This window comes from Leptosomus discolor, chromosome 13, assembly GCF_034619465.1.
Source record: "Leptosomus discolor isolate bLepDis1 chromosome 13, bLepDis1.hap2, whole genome shotgun sequence".
NCBI classification, from domain to species: domain Eukaryota; kingdom Metazoa; phylum Chordata; class Aves; order Leptosomiformes; family Leptosomidae; genus Leptosomus; species Leptosomus discolor.
This window is the reverse complement of record NC_141403.1, coordinates 8,702,978-8,726,230: the sequence shown is the minus strand read 5'-3', so window position 1 is coordinate 8,726,230 and position 23,253 is coordinate 8,702,978. Positions and strand designations below refer to the sequence as shown.

The following is a 23,253-nucleotide window of genomic DNA, read 5'->3' as shown; positions in this document are numbered from 1 at the left end:
AATTGAAACATACAGTAGAATTTATTAACTGTAAGTATGACTGGACAAAGGCAAAGTAAACTGCTTTCCAAAAACTAAGCCATTGTATTTTACCTTGTTGTCTCAGTAGCAAAACCCAAATACATCTGGTTTATTAAAACAAATCTTACAGAAAGCCAATGAGAAATCTTACAGAAAACAATGAGAATTGAACAAAAAAACAGATGACAGAGAAATTGATTTTCAAGGTTGGTTCATTCCAGTAGTTCAACTATTGCAAAATGAGTTTTAATTTCACTTTGAAAATATCTGAACTGAGCTTCCAGCTTTGTACAACCTTCTAATTCTCGTTACGCTTTTCTCTACCAACCAGCCCTGTAATACTTTTTCCCTCTCTGTGAAGTAACTGCCCACTTTAAATCATCTCTCTGTTTTCTTCCTGATGAGCTAACTGGGTTGGGCCCTTTTAAGATACCTAATTCCACATTTCCATTGATGTTTTTTGGTCCCATCACTAAAGTTCTCAAGAAGCAGGACCAGCACCATGAACAGGATTGAACTCACCAATAACAAACGCACGGATTAAAATCATCTCCCAGTCACAAAGTCAACTCTGTAAAGCTCAAAGGGGTGTAACTAGTTCTGCCGCATTGGTTCCTGCTGCCATCCAAGCCCTTTCCAGGGCCAGTGCTTTCCAGCTATTGGTGTCTTTCACGGTCGGTTCCAGATTCGTAACTTGACATTGGCTGTACTAGGGATGCAGTTCATCCGATTGCTGCAGTCCACCAAGTGACAGGTGCTCACTGAATCAGAGGTGCTGCCTACTGTTGTTTAGCTTCGCACCAATCTGTGGGTTTTCGAAGCTTCTTTTCAGATCACAGCACGGTAGCGGTTGGAAGGGACCTCTGGAGATCATCTCTTCAGGAACCCACTGCATCCAGAGAAACACCACAAGCCTGCTGGGTGTTTATCCACAATAAATGATTATAAAGATGGGAGTGGTGTCCAAAAAAAAAAAAAAAAAAAAAAAGCACAAGTATTCAGGTCTGGAGAGATTTTCTTAAGAGAGAACATTCAGTTTTGGATTATTTGGGCCTTGTGTGATAAAGGATTTCTGGGAAAGACAAGCAAAGATGAAGCCTGAGCCTTTCATAAGCTGCCTACAAAAGGAAGTGACAGGATTATTACCTGTATTTCATGGAAGATAAGAGGACTTGCCAAGAAGCTCTGCTGTGAGGGAAAGATCACCATCCTCTACCACGTTCCTTCTCCCTTGTGTCAGTTTCCCTTCTCACTTGTAGCCAGCCTTAACTGCGGATCCACCCAGGTCTGTACTCAAAGAACTGTTTTGTTTCCAAAGTGCCAACTCGTGTTAGCTTACACGAGCGAGAAGTTAATGTTAATAAAAGGTATGACATAAAATCGTGAGACAGACGATTCTATAGGTTTTAAAGTACTGAGAAGCAGTGAAATATTGAAACACGAGCATTGACACATTTTCTTTGTGCTTGACAAAAATAATGTCAACTACGGGGACCCTCAGTTACTTCAGCTGCTACTGAACACTAAAATTCACCAGCTATTTGAAACAAAGAGATTGTGGTAATATGCAGTTGTGGTTTCAGTGTAATAAAGAGGGTAAAACCCCCCACAATTTAGTTAACCACTGTCCTTCATACATTGGTGTTTAATTAATAACGGTCTTTAGAAGTAATAAGCAATGTAACCTCACCCAGATCCTGAACTGAAACATGCTGAAACCACAGACTGCCCAAGATGGGTATCACAATCCCGACTTGGGCCCTGCGCTGACACAGAGCAGTGTCAGTATATAAAATATACGCAGAGTAACTGCCTGTTCCCTTCTGTTTCGGCTTAAACATTGGGCACAATCACCACTTCACCACAACATAAACTGGGAAGAAAACAAGAAGTGTTGCCTATGGTCTTTTTAGCTTCCAACTTTAATTACTTAGCACGTGAAATGAATTATGATTAAAATCATGCAGCTATTCAGATACAAAACAAAATACTTCAAATACAATTGCACGTTTAAAATTGACCCAGTCAAGTATCTACTTTGAGGTAAAAAAGTAAGATTAATCAAATATACTGAATAATTATAAGCTTAGCATAAATAAATAAGTATCGATATTTTCAGAATAAAATAACCAGTGAAAACAGCATTTTTAACACATATATTGGTACAAGAGATAGAGCCTATTTACCCTCCTTCAGAGCATGACCCACTCATCTGATAGGAAGTCACAAATACTATAAAACTGCATAACACTAAAGCACAGCAGCCAGTTTGTCCAGAACATAAAGGTTCCTACCTGCATACTGCAGCGTAGGGCCAAGTTATTTGAAAAAATACACAATTTCAAGGATTAAGGGATTTAACTATACAGCTTCCAAACAAGTGTAGTGAAAGCTGCACAACCAAATCCCCATTGAATACTACAAAATGCCTTTGGCCAAAATTCCAAATATAAAGACCTGAAATTCAGGTCAAAATGACACGACCAATTGACATGTCTACTTCTGTGCACGCAAGTGACAGCATAAACAAGTTCTGCGCTTGTGCACCTCGGTGTTTTTTTGTTTGGTGTTATTTAAGTAACTGTTCAATCCTGTGAAGAATCTTGCAGCTGCACAGGGTTCAACTGCATATTTGGGTTCAAAGGGACCACAGGCCTGCCCTCACGACATCTAAATCACAGCACTTCTCCAGATGACAGTGGTCTCTCTCATTTCCCTAACTCCAAGAAAAAAAATCATACTTATTTTCACCACAAGTAGAACAACTAGAATACAAATGAGAACAATCTATTATAGTCCGCAATAGCTGAGGTTTGCATCTCCCGAACTGATTCACTCTTATGAGCAACAATACAGGGAAATGACATAAAAACAAGAATATAAATATTATACAGCACCATGAAACACTACAAACAGAATATACAAAAATTATATTAGGGCATTAATTATCCGCCAACCTATTAAACACCTCAGTATTAATACAGCTTGGAAGGTAACCACGACCTACAGGCAAGTTTTCAAATGGCTGTTTGTCAATGCAGCATAAAACATTTCCATAGTGCAAATCTGACCAACTGTATGAAAGAGTCTGTCCCCTCTGCTTCTCCCCCCACCCCCCACAAAACAATGACGAGCCATAAAGTCATACCTCATTTCGCATTTAGTACACGGTGTGGTTTGAAACACACTAACAAAGGGAAGCTGAATTTTAACACTGAAAAAAGGCTGGATAACGTTGAGAAATTAAGATAAAAAAAGTTACAGTATGCTATAGCTGGAAGACTTGAAACCCAAAAATCTGATCCGGGGAACAGGGGGAATAAAAAGACGCTGATCTTCCGTTTTTTTCACCTGTTGGAAACATATTGTATGACAACACAGCACGGTCCCTCTACCGCACCAACTGTACGATTACTTTAACTGCTGAAGAATCACAGTGTTAAGTATATCTGCTTCTTGTAGTGTCAGGCTTTCATCTGTTAGCTCTTTATTTGGAAAGGTAGTCACAAGAACAAAATCAGTTGTTGCAAATGCTGGACGGGAATGGATAATGAAATCTCGAATATCCTTAATCCTGTGGAAAGGACACAGACATGAAAACTGTGTATGATTGCATTTTGACATAAATCTCTGAACATGAAGATGATCAGAGAACACAAAACGTTCTAACAGACTAAACCATTTCATATGTCCTACGGATTTTACATTTCCATTTGATCCAGATGACTAATGGTTGTAGCCTAGAATTTTTTGCTTCTCACATAAAAAGCCTGAAAAAGTAAAATGAACGTTGCTCGTTTTCTCAAATAACAGAAATAAAACTTGCAACATAGAAGTACATTGCAAACTGGTACTTGACACAGAAAGTCAAGCAATTTCAACACCAGCTGCCAAAAATGTCACCATTAATTGGTATATCCCAAAAAGGTTAAATTATTAATGGCAGGAGGAATCTTAAAATATATGGTGGCAGCGACGAGAACATAGAGGGGAATTACTAACAGACTTCAATAGCAAGAGGTTTCCCTACTTTCACTTGGCACTGAACTTCTGAACAATAGTTCTTAACACAATCCCATCAACAGTGTAACAAGAATAATTTTGTTTTATAAGACACAGATGAAAAATAAGTACGATTTCAGAGACAAAACCCTGAAACTTGAGGTTTCCCTCCCGAGACAGTACGCTGAGAATAAATCTTTGAAGATCTAGCATAACTAATAAGTAGGCAGATTTACTGTAGCCAAATAAACAGGGACTTTAACGTCCCATCAGTCTTCAAGGCTTATGACACAAGCAATGCACTTTAGTAGCTGATTTTGATCATACATATGGCAAGGATAACCACAAAGATCCACATCCCAGAGAAAGCTAATAACGATTAAAATCAGCTTCTGCCAACACAGCCTTGGTTACTGGGACGTTACTGGGAAGTTTACCACTTCCCTTCTTTCATGCAGGCAAAACAAAACACATCATGGCTGCAGAGGCTCCCGACAAGCCCTGCTGTTTATCTGAGTCACTCCTCCAGCTGGTCCTGTGAGGAAAGGATCTGGGCCCGTACTAGCAGGTCTGCTAAAACCTGAAAAAATATTGCTGTACCTTCCTCCCTGCTGGCACCTCAGCTAACATTGCCTCACTGTGGTCTGCGTACGCTGTCAGGTGAAGAAAGCTGCACTGTGGCTCTGCTCTTATTCCGAGCCAGAAGGAAAAAAGGACACAGGTGAACTCTCCATGTAACAGTATCAACACGGAACTGGGTCCACGCTGAGACCACCTTCAAGGCAGGGTTCAGGCTGAGTTTCAGCTGTGTACCTACACTATGGTGCAGACTTCAGAGCAGGGCTGGCTTGAACGCCACTTGCTGTGGAGCATGGGTGGAACTGCTGCCCAAATCTCTGCCCTCTGCCCAAAGTTCTCTCAGCCACACAGTGCAAAGTAGAGCTTTGCAGAACCTTGCACTAACACAACCCCTTAGGCAAACAAATGGGGTTGGCCAACACCGTTTGTGGCAATGCCCCAACAATGTCAATAAAACTGATGGCAAGCTCTGGTCAGCAAAATACTAACAGATCCAAGAAATCCACCAAGTTCACCTGCTGCCGTTCCTAGGAGGTGACCACCCCAGCCAAAAGAAAGGTTAGTTCTCAGCATTGTGTCCAGCCTACGTGCCAGAATGCGTTACGTCCACACGCCCTTCTGCATACGGGCTGCGGTCTGCACTTACAGCCCACGTCACGTTTAGCTGCAGCCTCAAGTATAACGAGGTAGAAAGCTGGAGCTCTTGATTATGGGCCAAAGCATTTCTCTGCCTGTAGCGTGGACTACATTCCAACTGAGACTATACCCCAAACCTGCAACGAAGAGCCTTCGCAGGGTCACCTGAGGCAGCCACGTGCTCCTCCCAAGAGGGGCCCTGGGCTGGGATGACTGCATAGCGAGGTCGTCCAGATCTGTCTGACAGCAGTTACGGCTGGTACCGTGTCCTTACAAATCACAGCAGTAACTGGTCATGGAAGTCTGTGACTCTGCAGTTATCAAACACCTTGTGTTTCTAATTACGGAATTTTGCTCTGACAGTCAATTTATCAGTACATCTATGCTATGAAAATGACACAGAGCTATAACACTTCCCTGGAGCTGTATTTTTTCCCATTTTTGCCATCTTGCTGAATTCATTTAACGCCAAAACACAAATTTATCGAAATAGTTACGGTTACCTGCATCGATACAGAATCAATTTACCTGTGTGTTTGATTAAACCTTTGTATTAATCGGCTTCCATCAGCTAATCTAATTTGAATTTTAGTTGCTGGCATGGAATCATCAATCAGAACAGGCGCATTAAGAATGGATTTCTCCTCCTCCTCCGGGGAAGAAGGTGTGCTGACTATCTCAGGCGTAAGGCTAGAGGATTGAAAAAAACAAAACAGATGTTATTAATGGAGCCAAACGAGAACTGAATAATGTTTCAGCTGTCTTTTTCACTGAATGACCACATTGTGTAGCTATGAGCAATGAAAATTGTCTCAAAGTTATCTGAACTAAGTATAAACACAGCTATTTAAACAGAGACACAAGCAATGCTTTTGTAGTTTCTTGTCAATGACTGCAATTTTTCATATCTGTTATAACTGTGCAGATCATTACATTTGCATGATTGTAAATAGGTAATCAGGAACAAATAAAACCATTTTTGTTTATGCTTACAGAGCACAGGCAGAGACAGGCAAGCAGGGAAGAAGAGGTGGAGGAGTCGCGCTCTGTGTTAAGGAGAACCTTGGATGCGTTGAAGTCAACTACGGCAACTGCGGAAGCCCTATCGAATGCCTCTGGGTCAAAATCAGAGGGGTTGTCTCCAAGGGGGATCTTACAGCAGGCATCTGCTACCGACCTCCAAACCTCTACGATAAGGCCAACGAAGCAACACTGAGTCACTCAGGCAAGCTGGGGGTCAACAGAACTTGACCCTTACGGGTGACTTCAACTACCCAGACCTTTGCTGGCAGAACGACACTGCAGCTCAGATGTCATCTATCAAGCCTCTGGAGGGCGTAGAGGACCGCTTCCTCACACGAGTGTTAGACGTGCCAGCCAGGAACGAGGCCGACCCAAGGAAACCTGCTTGGTGACATCTGGCGTGGCGACAGCCTTGGCTGCAGCAGTCACAAAACGGCGGGGCTGAACTGTCCCCAGCTGCTTCAGGAACTGCTTTCAGGGGCACCACTGTGCGATTCTAGGCATCGCTCACCCTTTCAGAGCCCAAATGATATGGACTGGTAATTGATATCACCACACAGTAAGCGTGAAATTTTTTACATTTAGTATAAAAGTAACAGAAATCTGATTGGAGAAAACCTTTGGCTGCTGCTTTCATGGTTCACCTGAGACTTCATCAGCTACCAAAACAAACCAAAATGCCACACAACAGGTGTGTACGTTTTCTTACACACAGAACCTCCTCTCTTCTCCACAGAACCTCCTCTCTGCCCCACCTGTCTTCTTTAATAATCTGAGCAAGTGCTCAGGTGAAGTTATTATATACAATTGTTCCCCATGTCACTCCTACCAGAGGCTACCGCCTTCTCAGCTTTACTGAGCACATTTCCTCATTTCTAAAAAGATGAAATATAGATAGGAAACAGTTAAGAATAATTGCTTGAATTAAATTACTTGCAGAAGCACACCAGTAATGCCTTTTTTTGGCAACCAAACATATTACATGAATAAATGCAATCATGAACAGAAACCTAGAAGTATTCACAATTCCACAGCTAATGTCAAGCCAGCTGGAAAAGACGCTATAAAGCCTACATTGTTATGTGAAAAAGCTGATGATTGGCAGAGTTGAGGTCACATTACTGTTTACTCTTACTGACTGAAGCTGAGCAGAGATTATGCACTTTTGGATGAAGCAGACTGCAACGTTCAGCCACAGGAACGAATTTTGGCACATTATGTATCAGTGCCATCGAATGATACACATTAGAGCTTTAACAGCATCAGCCTACTCTTGCACCAGGACAGCAAACAAAACAGAACCAGACATAAGCTGTAACAAATCATTACATTTCAGGTTTTTTACTACATTTATGAATTTTATACTGTAGTTGGAGATGACACGAAAATTGGAGGAAGTAAGGGCTCCAGTCAGAGGTTAAAAATTGAGCCCCCCCTCTCCCACAACCCAGGCTTTGCAGTATCATTTCATCGAGGGCAGAACGTACAATTCCTCTGGTGGTTTGCTTTTAAAAAACCAGCTGCTACTATAGATTTTTGCAGCACCATTTGAAGTTTTAATCAAATCCTAGTAAAAATTGAGAGATTTTGATACAATTTACTGCTCATTTATTTTGGATCAAATTAAAAAAACCACAAACAGTTTATCAAATTATTTCTCCGTGTTAAAGCTAACAGACTTGCCTTGTACGACTTACAATGAGTGACCGTTCACACAGTTATATCTCGGGACGGTATTTCTGCTGTTTCACTGCAGAAGGAGATATGGGCATTGCTCCCCTACAAAAATACTTCCCATCCACATTAAGTCAGGCATCAGCCATATTGCTGCAAGAGGATCTCCTGTTCCCTTGGCGATGGTCCCAGCAGCTAAGCCAGAGCAGACTGGACCCTTAATGGCCACTATTGCATTATAACTGAGTTCTGTCTCAGTTGCCTCACTAAACAAGGAACAATCTATCTGGGTCTGCTTCGTCTATCCAGAGATTCTCTTATGAAATTTGTACAGTACTATCACCTTTCAGCTTCCTTCGCTCCTGTTTTTAAAACAACTGAAGTTAAACAAAAATATATATAGGCAAACTTATATGCAAGAGCAGGCAGAGAAATCTCATAGTCACAACAAAGCCCAAAGCATCTAGCAAGCCTATGAGCAGTTCCAACAGAGGACTAAGACTTAACTTTTCTTAAGATTACATATAAACCTTCATGATTACTGGTGACTCTGAAATCAGGGCTGAGACTTGTGGCACAGAATAGTTTTATACTGCTTTTGTCATCTGTTCAGCTTCTCCAACGGCCTCCTAATTGATTACACCCAGCTTCTGAAATCGCATGCAAACACAAACCAGAAAATCTGGTGGTTTTTACCTTCCAAGTTTTTGCCCTTCGCCGCTGAAAGCTTTGAATCGCAGTCTAGGCTTCACGTATTCCTGTTCTTGGTGGTCTTCCATATCCAAATTAACCTGGCCACCATGAACAAGTCGCTGCAGTTCCACAGGAATTTCCCTTAATTACAGAAATAAGAGTTTCCCAATTACATTCTGAACTGCAACACAAAAACCTTACATAGTACGATATGAGTTGATGCTACATAGAATGTTCACTTTCAAAGTCAGAGACAGCCAATGCTTTTATCCTAAAGGAAGAAAAACACTCAGGGAGCTGACAGTTAAAACCTAGAATGTGCTAACAAAATGTGCAACTAAAAGCTGTCTGTAACAAGTAACATTCAGAGTTAAACCACCAGAAGGGACCCAAGTGCTCCAGATTTTTAAACGGCCCGTGCATCTGATGACAAATACAGAATTTGCAGGTGCAGGCAGAGAAGAAGCCTGCAGTTTTTAGTAACTGGTGAATGTGGAGAAAGCATTTTTCTTCACTTCACTTGAAAGACATATCTCAAAAAAGTTGCCATTTTAACTTACCCTCTTTTAACAGACTCAAGAAACTGAGCGTTTGTTGGGTCTGAATAGGACCTCAACTCGCCATCATCTAAACTGAAGCCATTCCTCCATAGTTTCAGTAAAATTTGAACCTATGAAGCAAAATAAATAAATAAAAAAATTTTAAAAAAAAGCAAAGTAGACAAATATAGTATTACAATTTCATACAGATTAGTTATACAATTTTTGATCTATACTTAACAGATTTTGTAGCAGACCACAAACAAGAATGCAAATGGCAAAAGAAGAACAGCGCTTTGCACTGTAACCATAGATGTTAGAATCATTTAAAAAAAAGCAAACAACAGTTATAGACTACTATCTACTTCAAGAGCACTTTTACACGTGAGGAAAAAAGAATCTCTTCATCTGTTACCCCTGACACAACAGACGATACAGCGACTGTGTAGTGACTGTCACAGTGTTCCAGTTACTTTCAAAACCAGTAAATGTTTCTTGTTGGTAAATTGAGAAACAAATCCACAAAATTACAAATTACTGCTGATACATCTGTGATAGCAAAAACTATTCTTTCCTCAAATTATTGCAGCTGAGCTCCCATAAAGTTGATACCAGCTCCATCCAGTTCAAACGCTGAGCATCCTGGAAACCAGCCTCCTTCGCTCCCTTATTTTGCCGTGTGCCTGGACGTCCAGCCAGAACCTTTCACCTGCGCAGCCTGCACCTCTCTTTCCTGCAACTGCCCTGCAGTCCAGCACAACTAGGCCGCCCTAGCCAGTAAAACTGGCCTCCTGTTAGAAAACTATCCCACAAAATGACACACAACCTACAAAGTGTAGAGAACTTTGCTTTTCCCCGCCCTCTCCCTCACTTTCTGCTTTTTAAGTGAGAGGGAAGGCCAGACAAATTTCAAAAGGCCTCTAACCTGCTGCTTCGCCATTCCTAGAACACATCCATGCCCTCCAGTTTGAGATGGGCTACTTTGCAAACCCCAAAAAGAAGCAATTCCTAACCTAAGAGGATTACAATGTTAGCATTGCTAACAGAATGCAGAACAAAAGCTGGAGGAAGGTAACTGAAAGGAATGTTTGCTAAGAATGTCAAAGTCATTTACATCAGAAAATTCCACAATGGAGGCCTTAGGGGCACCCAGTAAAAATCTATCCTCTGTGGACACTTTCACTTTAACAAATTCTACTTAACACATATCTAATATTTAGCTATTAGTTTTTCCTCACAGACATAGTTACTGCCATTTCAAGCTGTAAACACGATTAAGCAGACATCTGTTCGAGATTCTGTTTCCCGCTATTCAGAATTTTACTTACATCTTGATTTTCTCCATATATATATTCAGAGTGCTTTTGGGATGAGTCACCCAATCTATATCCACCACCGGAAAATGACTGGGAAAAAAAATACATAGAAAAGCTTACTGAAATAAATAACTGAAACAGTTTATCAAAATTCTTACCTAGGTGCAAACAAAAGCTTCAGCAAGCTTGCTTCTGTGATGAAAAGCAAATACACTGCTTGAACTTGTACATGTTCTAACTGGAAAGTTATACCTAGTAACCATCATCAGGCTAAGCAGGTTTTATGTGATGCATTTTGGTATGCTTTTGCAAACATTAGAATCACAGAATAGTTTGGGCTGGAAGGGATCTTTAAAGGTTATTTACTCCACCCTCCCTGCAGTGAACAGGGACACCTTTAGCTGGGTCAGGTTGCTCAGAGCCCGTCCAGCCTGACCTTGAATGTTCCCAGGGATGGGGCTTCTACCACCTCTTTAGGCAGCCTGTGCTGGTGCCTCACAGGGAAGAATTTCTTCCTCAGATCTCATCTCAATCTCCCCTCTATCAGTCTGAAACCGTCACCCCTCGTCCCATCACCACACCCCTGACCAAGAGTCCCCCCCCCTTCCCTGCAGCCCCCTTTCAGCACTGAAGGCCGCTCTAAGGTCTCCCCGGAGCCTTCTCTTCCCCAGGCTGAACAATCCCAACTCTCTCAGCCTGTTCTCACAGGGAGCTGCTCCAGCCCCTGAGCATCTTTGTGGATCCTGCACTTGGCCTTGGTGAACCTCATGAGGTTCACACAGGCCCACTTCTCCAACTTGTCCAGCTCCCCCTGGATGCCATCCCATCCCTCTGGCGTGTCGACCGCATCACTCAGCTTGGTGTCATCTGCAAACTCGCTGAGGGTGCACTCGATCCCACTGTGCGTGTCACTGATGAAGATATTAAGCAGCCCTGGTCCCAGTGAGGACCCCTGACGGACACCACTTGGCACTGATCTCCATCCAGACATTGAGCTGATGGCCATTACCTTCTAGCAATTCTAGTAGTAATTCAACAGATAAAGATATTTTGACTTGGGATGCAACTGGAACTGTTTCGCTGTTTGTGGGGGTTTTTAACCAATTTTAATTAAAAATAAAGCAAATAATTCCAGTTCTGGTTGATTTCTAAAGATTTCCCCTGAAATTGTCTGGTTCCTCCCCACTTTATTTTCTAGAGCAAGCTACCTGAGCACAAATAATACAGAACTGTGTTGATCAAATCCTCTGGTATTCATAAACCACAAGAATTTGTATTTGTTCTCTTGTGGTTACATGAGTTTCAAAGAGACTAATGTAAATAGAGATCAAAGTATCTTTTAACTTTTACCTTAGCTTTGCTGAAATCACCAGATGCTCTTGAGGCTTCATCTAACGGGACAGCCCCATGTTCTTTTGCTTCCTTGAAGAGTTCGGCAACAATTTTACTTGGGTTATTTGAAGCCCCAGAAATTTGTAATCCTCTATATTCCGAGTCACCTGAATAAAATCTTTAGAATAGTAATGTTCATAAGCAACTATGCTTTAAATGACAAGCATAATTTTCCTCTTCTCATCAAAACAAAAAAAAATTTCACAAGCGAAGAGCCAAATTTGGCACAAAACCTTTTCCTTTTGATCACAGAAGTGTTCCACTAGGTTCTGACCTTCCCTGCAACCCAAGCAGCACTACTCCAAAGACATTTCACTAACAAAACTACCAAGGTGCCTTCTGGAACACACCCCGGAGGTTAGGGGCCAAGGCCGCATGTTTAAGTGATGCAGCCGTGGCTTTATACACCTCATCTTACGTGGATGCTCCCAGAAAGACCGATTTCCTCAGAGGTGTCCTGCGTACGGTACCATGCCTGGGCTGGTTAGAACAGAGTCACAACCAACACCACCTCAGTAGAACAAGTGTGAAACTGTTGCTGGAAAACCTGAACAGTGCCACCATTTGATCTTTTAAGATCTAGCATGCTTCCATTCCTGCCAATACCAGAAATGGAAAGTTTTTAATAAATTTAATTAAGCTTTCAAGGCATTTTAAAATCTGCAGAAACTGCTGGGAAAGCTAATTTGTGTTCTCCAGCACAGCCCTGTTTCTAGGTCTTGAAGATGAAAGCTTAAACTACCAATAATTCTGTTCAAAACTGTATCTGTTTGATTACAAAGATCAAGATAGTCCTTGAGGATTATCTTGAGGAAGACGCTATAAATCTCTAAATACTAATTGAATAGATACTGAGAAAAAATCTGTATATAAATAGAAAACCTGGCAAACCTGAGTGTTTCATCTTTGATTACAAAAAGCGTTAATAACTAATAAAACAAGTGCTTTCTAATTTCCTTAACTTTTTCACTTAACCACTTGGGGCGAGGCAAATCAATTAATCAATGTGAGACTGTCTCTCAGGCCAATGACTTCAAAATGCTGTTGATTCCATCGTACTTTACAGTTACCCCAAACTAGCTTACAATCATGCTGCTTTTATGACGTCACATAACTAGCAATCCCTGAGTATCATCTCTCCTTTGTACATAAACCTGTATTTATTATCCCAGTTGCCACTTACATGGAACACCTGTAATGATTAGATTTAGAAGAACGATAGTGGTAAGGAGATGACAAAAGAATTCTCATCAGAATTTGTATTCAAGGAAGTACTCAAATATTTGAGTAACGGATACACAAACAATTCAGGTTACTTGAGAAAAGGCAAGTCCAAGTGTAAGGTACAACCTTTACCTCCAGTCAAGTGTTAAGGCACCTACAGGTCCTAGATCAGATTGTGCTAAATACAGCTTTACTACAGCAGTGTACAGCTAACACCCACTCCAAGAAGTCACGCAGTGTCTCTGCAGTTACCAGCTCTTTGCAGGACAGACTTAGCTCACACACAGTTTGAAACACAGCGGGGAGTCAAGTGTGCATATCAGAAAAAAAACCCAACAATTACTTTCACAACTGTTAAATGATTTTTTGGTTTGTTTTAAAAATACCTTTGGTTTTCTTTGTCATCGCTCATGCTTCTCTCTGGTTTTCTCAGCCTTCTAAGAGAATCAATTTTAAGACTGCCAAGAGAATAAAAGAAAAGGTTTGAAGATGACTGGTACATACACTTCACCGAGTACTTCATATCTAACTTCTGAAAAGTCCGCTTTTTCAAAAACTAAGGATACCAAGTTGTGGTGGTTTTGTTGTTCTCACCATACTTTTTTTGTGTTGCCGAAGTGCACAGCCATGAACGCCTCTCAGTGACGAGGCAGGAAAGGGCACACACCCGGCAGAGTCACTCTGCAGTACCCGTTGGACGAGGTGATCGCTGCAGGTCCCTCCCAACTGAACTACTCTATTCCAGCGCAGGTTGTGCAGAATTCTGCTTTACGCCACCGGTGGTCCCACAGATACCACAGGCAAGATGCAAGCTCAACAGCTGTTTCAGAATCCAGCTTACCAGAATTAATTACACTTCAAATTCTTTCCACATTTTAGCTGTTTCTGTCAAGAGGTAATTTGCCTACTGAAGTCAACGTTAGCTTTCCTTGATGTCCTGGAATCCCCGTCTGTAAGGATTCTGAAAACTAAAAAGTACTAGTTCTCACTTCTGTTTTACATAATTTAAAAATTATGTTGAACGGCAACATCAGAAAGACTTTCAAAAGGTGAGTAAAATGCAGAATCAGATTCTGTTTCACGATAGGGACAGACTGATAAGCTACCCCAGGACAAGCCAGGGCCGTTAGCTTGCACAATGCCAGGACAAGCTGTACAGATATATGCTCTTGTCCCGTAGTACTTGATGATAAATCCATTAATGCAAGATGTGTATGGGGTAGCTGACTACCACGGGATCAGAACACAGATACAACCTGCTACGTAAGCAATGGCACGTCACTAGTCCAGACTTACGGAATTTGTCTGATTACTGTACCTTTGAAATCCAAGTGTAGCAGAGCTGACCATCACTTTTTAAAGTATCAGAGTTGATAAAACACTGTAATTCTACATCCCAGTGAAGGACCAGCTACTTACTACTTTCTCAGAAAAAAAAAGTATTGTTTTGGACTCAGGTCATGGGCACTACAAACACTTCAATCTCTTCCATTTTCTTCCTTTGTCACATTGTAGGTTTTGTGGGGTTTGTATTAATTGTGCCAATAGTCTTAAGTTTCTTAAAGGAGCTTACACACCATGACAACACATATAACAGGGGTTTGCTCCAGCAGGGCCCAGAGACATCCTTCTACACCTGCCATCGTGGAAGGCAAGCCGAGCAGATGACTTCAAGAGCAGCGCTGTGTTTCCTTGCAGTTAACCCACTGCTCACCTGAGAGCACGCTGAAGTCTACTCAAAGAAAAACCTCACTTTGGATACCATGCAAATAGCAGCCATCTCTCCTTTCTCAGACAGATTCCAGTATGATCGCCAAGGAAGGGCAAGCGTTTGCCAACAGCTATCACACTGAAGTATTGAGACACTGTACTGCAGCTTTTCCTTCAGCTGGCGTGGGAAGTGGTAACTTCATGATTTGTATCAGGAAGTGGGGCTGTTTGCTTTATTATTTTATAAACTGTGTTCTACGTAGCTGATTGATCAACTTAGGTGGTTTCACCAAAACAAACAAAAAACTCACCAAAAAAGCTATTCTTTTCCAAGTGTCACATCCTGTGCTAAAACCCCTCCTCCTGAAGACCCACATTTGCAGATGCACTTGAAGCATGGCGCTGGTGACTAAGATCTTTTCTACTGCTAGCTCTCCTTTAACACAGATCCATATTGGCAGATGTGATGGAAAGACAAGCCAAATACATGACTTGTATGGCATCACTGACAGTAATTATGTAAAGGCTTCTCTTCTTCAAAACAATTTAAACAAAAATCAATTAAAAACTGGCAAGATTTCTGTATTAAAAATGTTAAACTACATTGAATCTTCAAATGCGACGTGAACTGCAAACACTGCAGGCCAGCACAAGTTGGATTTAGACACAGATACACGTCTTTCCTTCCACCTGCCAAACCCAGCCAAATTCATTAAGAAGCCCTTCCTATTTCTCTCACCCCACAGGAGCCTACTAAGGAACTGCTCGTAATTTTTCAAACTAATATTTGCCTCATCAGGTACTGAGCTAAGTACAACACTCCAAGCAGCTCACTTGCCAAGTTTCACACAAACTCCTGATTTGCTGAATTTTGAAGAAGCAAAGAACTGCAGTATTTTTCTGACACAGCACATTTCCAAATTCTATCTGCATAAACCAAGAGCAACACTGCATTTCACTTACGGCATCTTAATGTTATCTCAGCTGAAGTGGGTTTAATGTGTTTTGGAATACCATATGGCACAAAGGCTTCTAAATAAATACAATTTAAAGAGCATTCTGAGAAGACACAGACTATGCATGATTACAGGGATTCACAATTCCGGATTACGAACTGCCGTAGATCGCTTTTTACACAAGGAGGAGACCAAGTAAGTACAACAAAGTTTTGTGAGCTAATACAGCACCTCTTCAACACATTTCTGAAGTACAAAGCACATCTTACCTCTGTGACACTTTTGTGTTACCGATCTTCGTAGCTGTTGGTTTGTCAGAACACAACGACTGCCTTTTAGCTTCATCTTCGTACAACTCTGCCAAGGCCAACTGTAGGAAACAGAACTCTTTTTAGAAGCCTGTAACTCTAGAACTACATATGGAACAGAAACAAGACAAAAACTAATGCAAAAGGTGCACATCACCAGAAACTTCGAAACATCATGAGAAGCTCCAACTACTCCTCTAAATTCAACTTTATGCTTTATGAAAAAAACCATACGATGCTTAATGCCACTGTGACTTGGAAGCTGCACTCGGCTGTGATTTGGTTCACACCACTTCACTAGCTCCATTCAGCCTGTATTAGATGCAGAATCACAAGAGTATATACACACGTGTATATATACATAGAGAGAGCATCACCTCACTGATGTTAACAAATTGAAAGAGTTGCCAGGTAACCCGCTGATAAGGCTGGGAAGCAAATAATAAATCACACAAATATTTTGCACAGAAATGGAAAAAATGTAACTCAAATAAGCTTTACTGGGATTAAGAACCAATTCAGCCTTGCTGGCTTGAATTCAAGACATAATTTCAAATACTTAAAAAAAGAAAAAGTTTTTCCCAAAGGTTCCCCAAGCGCTGCCACGTCACTGGCAAGCTCATTTTAAGGAAGCTGTGCGAGGCACACCTAACGTGTCATTTTTAGCAATCTTACTGTTGTCCTAAATAATACTCTACTTTGTCAAATCATCCTTAATTTTGTCCCCAACCATTCTGTTCACACTATGCAAGTGATATTAACATTTCACCACGCACACCAGAACAGGTACTAGGCTACAATTTCATTACAGTTTTATACTGAAAGAATACACATTAAAATAGAATGAAGTATCATCCATCCTTTAAAACACACTGCTATGAATGCCAGATATTAATCCCATAGTATTGTGAGGCTTTTTCTGCAGGGGAAAAACATGAGCTGAGGAATTATACCTATTAAGAAAATTAAACTGAGTCACAAGACAGCTCAAGAAAACCACTGAGGACCTCCACTCTGTCTGAGGGCACAAGCAGTTATCTTTTAGGTGCGTAAAGCCGATGGGGCAAGACACAGGCAACAAGTCCCCAAGCAGATGCTGAAAGGAATAGGCAGAGATCCACCCTGCACCGTCCCTAATCCAAAGGCTGAGGGATGCCATGGAGCGTAAAAGGGCATGGTCAGGCCTCCACGCTTTCCTCATACCACATCGCTTACGGTGCCACGGCAAGTCAAGCGCTGAGCTAGACGGATGGTCAGCCGCTCTGACCCAGGAGGGTACTTCTTTGGTTTTTAACATTTTATCAATAATCATCTACCCAACATGCCTGCCTGCTTCAGGCCTTACGAGCTGAAAGTATTAGCACAGACTTTATTAGTTACTTACTGCAGCAAAGTTAATCTTATCAAGAACCTAAGAAAATTCCAAATAGCAACTAAGTAAAAAAGAAAACTATATCCACCTTTCTCTGTTAATTATGTACAATTAAATAAAATAGGGGCGGCTTCAGTTACTAAAAGTTTTACCTGTTTTCCAATCACATTCTTGCTAAAATATTTTGAACTTTCATACAGTTTCAGTCACACACACAAAAGGAATATTGCTAAAAATGTTTGCAAGTAAGCATTTAAGTACCTAAGGGGAGCCCACAAGAAACCCAGAGAGGGTCTTTTTACAAGGGCATGTAGTGATAGGATGAGGGGTGACGGTTTCAGACTGAAAGAGGGGAGAGTGAGATGAGATCTGAGGCAGAAATTCTTCCCTGTGAGGGCGGTGAGGCCCTGGCACAGGCTGCCCAGAGCAGCTGTGGCTGCCCCCTCCCTGGCAGTGCTCAAGGCCAGGCTGGATGGGGCTGGGAGCAACCTGGTCTGGTGGGAGGTGTCCCTGCCCATGGCAGGGGGTGGCACTGGGTGAGCTTTAAGGTCCCTTCCAGCCCAAACCCCTCTGTGATTCTGTGATCTGTGATCATACTCGCTCGAAACTTTCCCCACGTAAACCTGGGAAAAGATCTTGTCCTTGGTCTCACACCACGTTAGCGGTGACTGCCGTTTTCATGTGGGAAAAGCTGCTCCTACTAAACAATCAGGAAATAAAATGGCGCCAAAATTTCAAACACAGTCAAAACCCAGGTACCGAAGTGTCGGAGAGCCCTCCCAGCTCCCTGCAGAGCTGACTACCCCCCTCGCTGACCACCCACCGCTTCCTAAAGCTCCCAGTCCTCTCGCAGAGCCGTCCGTCCCTTCCCAGCCCCAAAAGCGGAGGAAAAAGGAAAAGAAGACGGCAGCCTCTGCTCAGAGGCCCGGCCCCGACCGGCAACCAGAGGGGCGGCGGAGCCGCGCACCGCCCGCTCCCCCCCCCCCCCCCGGGGCGGCCCGGGGGAAGGCCTGGCACCCCGCCCCGCTCGGTCCCGCCCCGCGGAGGGAGCGGGACGCCCATTTCCACCCGCTCACCTGCAGATCCCGGGCGCTGGGCGGGCGGCCCCCGCTCCGGGGCTGCCGATCCCTCCGGCCACCGCCGCCGGCCGCCGCCGCCACTTCCCCTTCCTGCTGCGCGGGAGCTGCCCCGCCGTCCGCCATCTTCCGAGGGGAGGGCGCTGGCGGCCGAGGGGCGGGGCCGGCGGCGATTGCTATGGCGACGGGAGGGGCCGGGCCGGCGTTGCCCCGCCCACCGGGCCGTTTCCATGGGGATGGCAAGGCCTGCCCCCCCCCCCCCCCCCCCCCCCCCCCCCCCCCGAAGGAGCGGGCCTGAGGGCGGGCGCGTCCGTCTGTCCGTCCGTCCGTCCGTCTGCCCTCAGCCTCCCTTGCCCAGGAGGGAAACCGTGTGTGCGGGTCCCCTGGGCCCGCGGGGCGCCCGCCGTGTCCTCGCCAGCAGGGTGGGTTTGCCCGCGGCCTTCTCTCAGCGCCACGGAGGAGGGTCCGCCGACAGGCCTGGGCCTCGGCGGGGAGCGGCAGCCCTCGCTCCGGGGTGTCAGCCCGATGGCCGGTTGTGCCTGTGGCTCACAGGGAATGGCTCGGTCTGCTTTTACGTGCCAGGCTGTCTGCAGGACTATCAAGTACCGTCGCTGATGGCGAAAACGGAACTGGCGTTCACTTAAAATGCTTAAGCCAACTGGGAGGGAAAAGGGATGTCAGCCTGGTGAACTCCGACTCCGAGCACTCACACTGGTGGCTTGTGGGTGCCAGAATAGCAGGCTGGCTGAAAAAGTGGGAGATTTTTCTTTCTGACTGTTACATATTAAGGATTAAAAACTTTTTCTAAATGTTCTGAAACTTTTAGTGGACTGACAGCTAATCGTCCGATGTTCACACCTAATGCTCAGCTACCCCCAACTGAGCCATGCGGGGGGACTGGGGACTGTGACTTGAATGCTGAACCGAAATACTGCGAACCTGCAGCCAGCATGGCCAGCTGACCATCCTCGGTTGTTTCCAAACACCCACCGCTCTCCCTAATCAATCGCTCTAGACCCTGTTGACTCCAGCTTACATTTCAGAAACACTGGGAACGGTGGTTAATGGAGCTGGGGTCACACAGGACCTTTTAAGCTAGACCGTTAAACGGCACTTACATTCGTGCCCTCATAGACAGCCAAGCCCTTAGTGAGCACACAGACAGAACGATCTGTTCCAGCCCACAAACAGCAGGGGAAAAAAAGGGGTCTGATACCCGGTTCCCTCTCAAGGGGCAGTGCTACCTGCTCTATGCTGGTGGCAATATTATTCTTGTGGAAAATGCAGACACAAATGATTTTTTCAGCAGAAATTTTCTGTGTGTTGGACGAAGAATGGCACCACTGAAGATATATATTATATGTATGTATGTATGTGTATATATATGTGTGTATATATATACACATAAAACTGCATATATAATACATTTCATGTAGCTCCCACATTCTGAACTCTATTTGCTGATCATCTATGCTTTCAAAGAACTCTTACTCTTTGCTTTATTTAGAGAAAAAAACAATGACTGAATAGAAACAAGATCCCGCTTCAGTCGGCTCCTGTGCTTGAAGCCTTCATATGACAGCTATGTTAAGAATAAAAATGTAGTCGTGTGTTGTTTTATGTGTTGTTTTATTCAGCTTTTCTTGGATTGATATGTAGTAAACAGCTGTTGTCGCAATGAAAATGTCCTGTGGTGATAAAGATTGAATTAGCAGAGAGGATGTCTAAACTGTAATTGCTTTATAAGACAAATAACTTTATTATCAGTTTTTATAATTAGGTGTCCCATATTTTGACAGGCGTATCTTCCCTAAACATTGGCATTATTCCCATCTGTCTTTCTCTGTGATTGCCTTCTCTTTGGTTAAGGCTGCCAACAACATTTCAAGAGATCACCTGAATACAGATTAACACGTAATTTTTTTTCTCAGTGAAATTTATATAGTCGCAGACATCTGGAAAGTTAGATCTGTCTATCTGAAACAGTCATTTTAATTTGCATAACATTATTATTGTGACCAATGTTTTCTCTCACGGCTGTAGATTTAAAACAGTTAATTACTGTCTGGCAGATCTAGTTCCTTAATTAAAATTGGTCCTGTGTTTTTCTTTATGCCTGAAATACTCTTCAATTATCCTAGATATTTTCTTCCTAGAGATTAAAACTAGGAGCATTTACAGTCTTCTGTTTGAGAGTAACTCAGGAAAACTCTGTTTTCAAAATCTCACTACAGTTGTAGCTGCCCAGAAGTAAATGTATAACTAAAATGCAAGTGAAAATTAATAAAAATTAAGTCTTGAAATTTCCCCCTCACCCCCTATATTTTGGATGTAATTTAAGAGAGAAGAAGAAAATAGTTAGAACAAAGGTAAAAATTAATGGTAATTTCCTTAGAAAGACCTTCCTTTTTATTTAAAATAAAAGCATTGTAGAGGCTTTAAGAAGAGTGATCAGGATAGGGATAGACAATAAAATTTTTATTTTTAGGTTTATAAACATTAAGGAACAACCAGTGTTTTAGGCTTGGAGGCTGAGATAGAGACCTGAAGCCCTGACGTGAGTAAATGCTTGTTGGGCCGAGACTGAAATAAGACAGGCAATATAGTGCCAGGTCTTCGAACTCCAAGAACTGGTGACGCCGCATTATATTTATGGTGTAAAGAAAATCAGGACAAGAAATTTAAGATACAAAAGAGTTACAGATTTGCACATTGGCATTACCCCAAACCTCAGGAACATACGGGAGACCTTTTTATCTACTAGGCATCTTATAAATTTGGAAGTTAATTTTCCATAACTTAAAAAACAGGAATGCAAGTATCTTCAAAAAATAAATAAGAATGTATTTAAAGTGACCAAAGCCATGGGTTTTTTATATATATATATACAGAGACAGAGAGAGAGAAACCAGAGGGTTTAGTTAGTTTACTTATTTACAGTACATTCCTTAACATGGTTTAACAGGCAGCACACAAGCTTCTGTCCAACCTGCTACCTTTTTCTTGGAGGAGATAGAGAAGAACTGTTGGGATTGTTCTTGCTTGTCAAACACCTATTTCTGTCCTTCGAGGAAAACCCTCCTGTCTTCAGTACTCTGCATACAGTGTGTTCGGAAAGGTCTGTCAACAATGTTCCTAGACAAAAAGGGTTCGAAGGCAGACATCTTCTGGCAGAACCAGGACAGATGTTGGTACTTTGATGTGGTTTTCATGGGAGTTCCCAAAACTTGAACTTGGCTGCTGTATTTTGCTGGTTTTGCTGAGGTTAAGCCTTAGATAGAAAATATCATTTTCTCTTGGTTCAGCTGTAGTTCAGCTACGATCTGCCAAAACAGTGAGAGATCCTGTCTGTCCTGGGCCTGGCCAGGATTGGATTCCCAGCAGCTCTGGACGTGGAGGGCTAGCAGTGGGAGGGAAAGCTAGAGGTAGGTGTTGCCGTGGTGCGCACTTTGTCATTACTCTGAGAACGCGCAATGTCATTGCTGAAACTCTGAGAAGTGACTGATGTAGAGATCTGGTAACTGGGGGAGCTGGAAGAGGTGTTTCAGAGTTCAAGAGCGTTTAGGAGTGAGGCTTTTGCTGGAATCTCAGGAGATGGGTAGAACGTTCCACCTTTTGATACCAAATTCTTGTCAGAACTGCTTTGGACACTCACTGTGCCTCTCCAGCCTTTAGACTTTGAATGCCTCACTTATAATTGACTTGGCTTCACGTAGCTTTTCTGTGGAGAATTTCCAGGCTGAAAATATAGTGGATTTTGTTTCTAACTAAGAAACCGAAATGCTAGAGTTTGGAGAATGAGGATATGGAAGAGAAAAACTTTTAAAGCCACTTCTGAAGTCATGGTGAAGTATATCTTCTTGACCAGAAAACTTATTGTCATTCTTACTTAAACACAAAATGAGTGAGTGCTGACATAACTTTTTTATTTAAATCCATTTGCTTGTTTTCTGCTCAAAAAGCGTAGTCCTGTAAGACCGATGTTGTGAGTAGTGGTCTGCAGGTAATTCCTGGCTGTATTGCTTCTTGTGGGGGTGCAGTCCCATGGAGCTTGTGTTGGAGAGGGGGAAGTGCAATAGGGAGGAGGACCTTTGTGATTTGTGGTTGTGCAGTGAACTGTGTTAGAGGGAAATTTCCCGTAGAAAATAACGTAGGAACAAGAAAAGGGAACACAATGGGTTGCTAGGGCCTGTGGTCGCAATGTACCAGCTGTTTTGCCTCTGGTAACATCGTATGATAAATCAAAGGAAATTTCTTAGGGGCTGAGAGATTTGTATTACAAAAAAAAAAAAGAAAAAAAGAACAAATCGCCGCCAAAGCAAACAGAACATAGTCTGTTAAAAATCTGTTAGGTTTGCCTAACTGAGGATTTAAGAAATTTGAAGATCGTATCTATTCTCCGTACAACAAATAACATCAGCACAAATTTTTCTGTGTGGTCTCGAAAGAGTTTAGGAAACAACAAACTTCCTTTCTAATGCCCCCCAAGTATTTTTAGAGTGCTGTTAAATGTAGAGGGGAAACTTCCTGAGAGCATTGCAGAGACAAAGGGTGTGAAGTACCAGAAGGTGGTGCTGATACAACAGCAAGCACGATCTGCAGGCTCGACTTTAAAGCCAACACTTCAAAACTTTTCCCCCTAGCTGATACCATTTCTACATCACTTTCTAATTTTAAATATTATTGCCGTACTGCTGTGGGGGCTAAGAGCTGTAGCTATGTGCCAAGGCGA

The 23,253-nt window shown here is 42.7% G+C and overlaps 1 protein-coding gene across 1 annotated transcript; it reads right to left on the bottom strand.

Annotated features, from left to right (window-relative positions):
* Window positions 1-2,412: 2,412 nt before the first annotated feature.
* Window positions 2,413-18,647, bottom strand: UBXN2B (UBX domain protein 2B). The gene is made up of 9 exons (XM_086472539.1): window positions 18,522-18,647; window positions 16,035-16,135; window positions 13,486-13,557; window positions 11,834-11,993; window positions 10,496-10,573; window positions 9,189-9,298; window positions 8,632-8,769; window positions 5,767-5,928; window positions 2,413-3,595 (listed from the first exon to the last, which is right to left on the bottom strand). Exons 1-9 carry the CDS (start codon window positions 18,645-18,647, stop codon window positions 3,433-3,435), a joined length of 1,110 nt encoding a protein of 369 aa, XP_086328665.1. The 3' UTR covers window positions 2,413-3,432.
* Window positions 18,648-23,253: the final 4,606 nt, after the last annotated feature.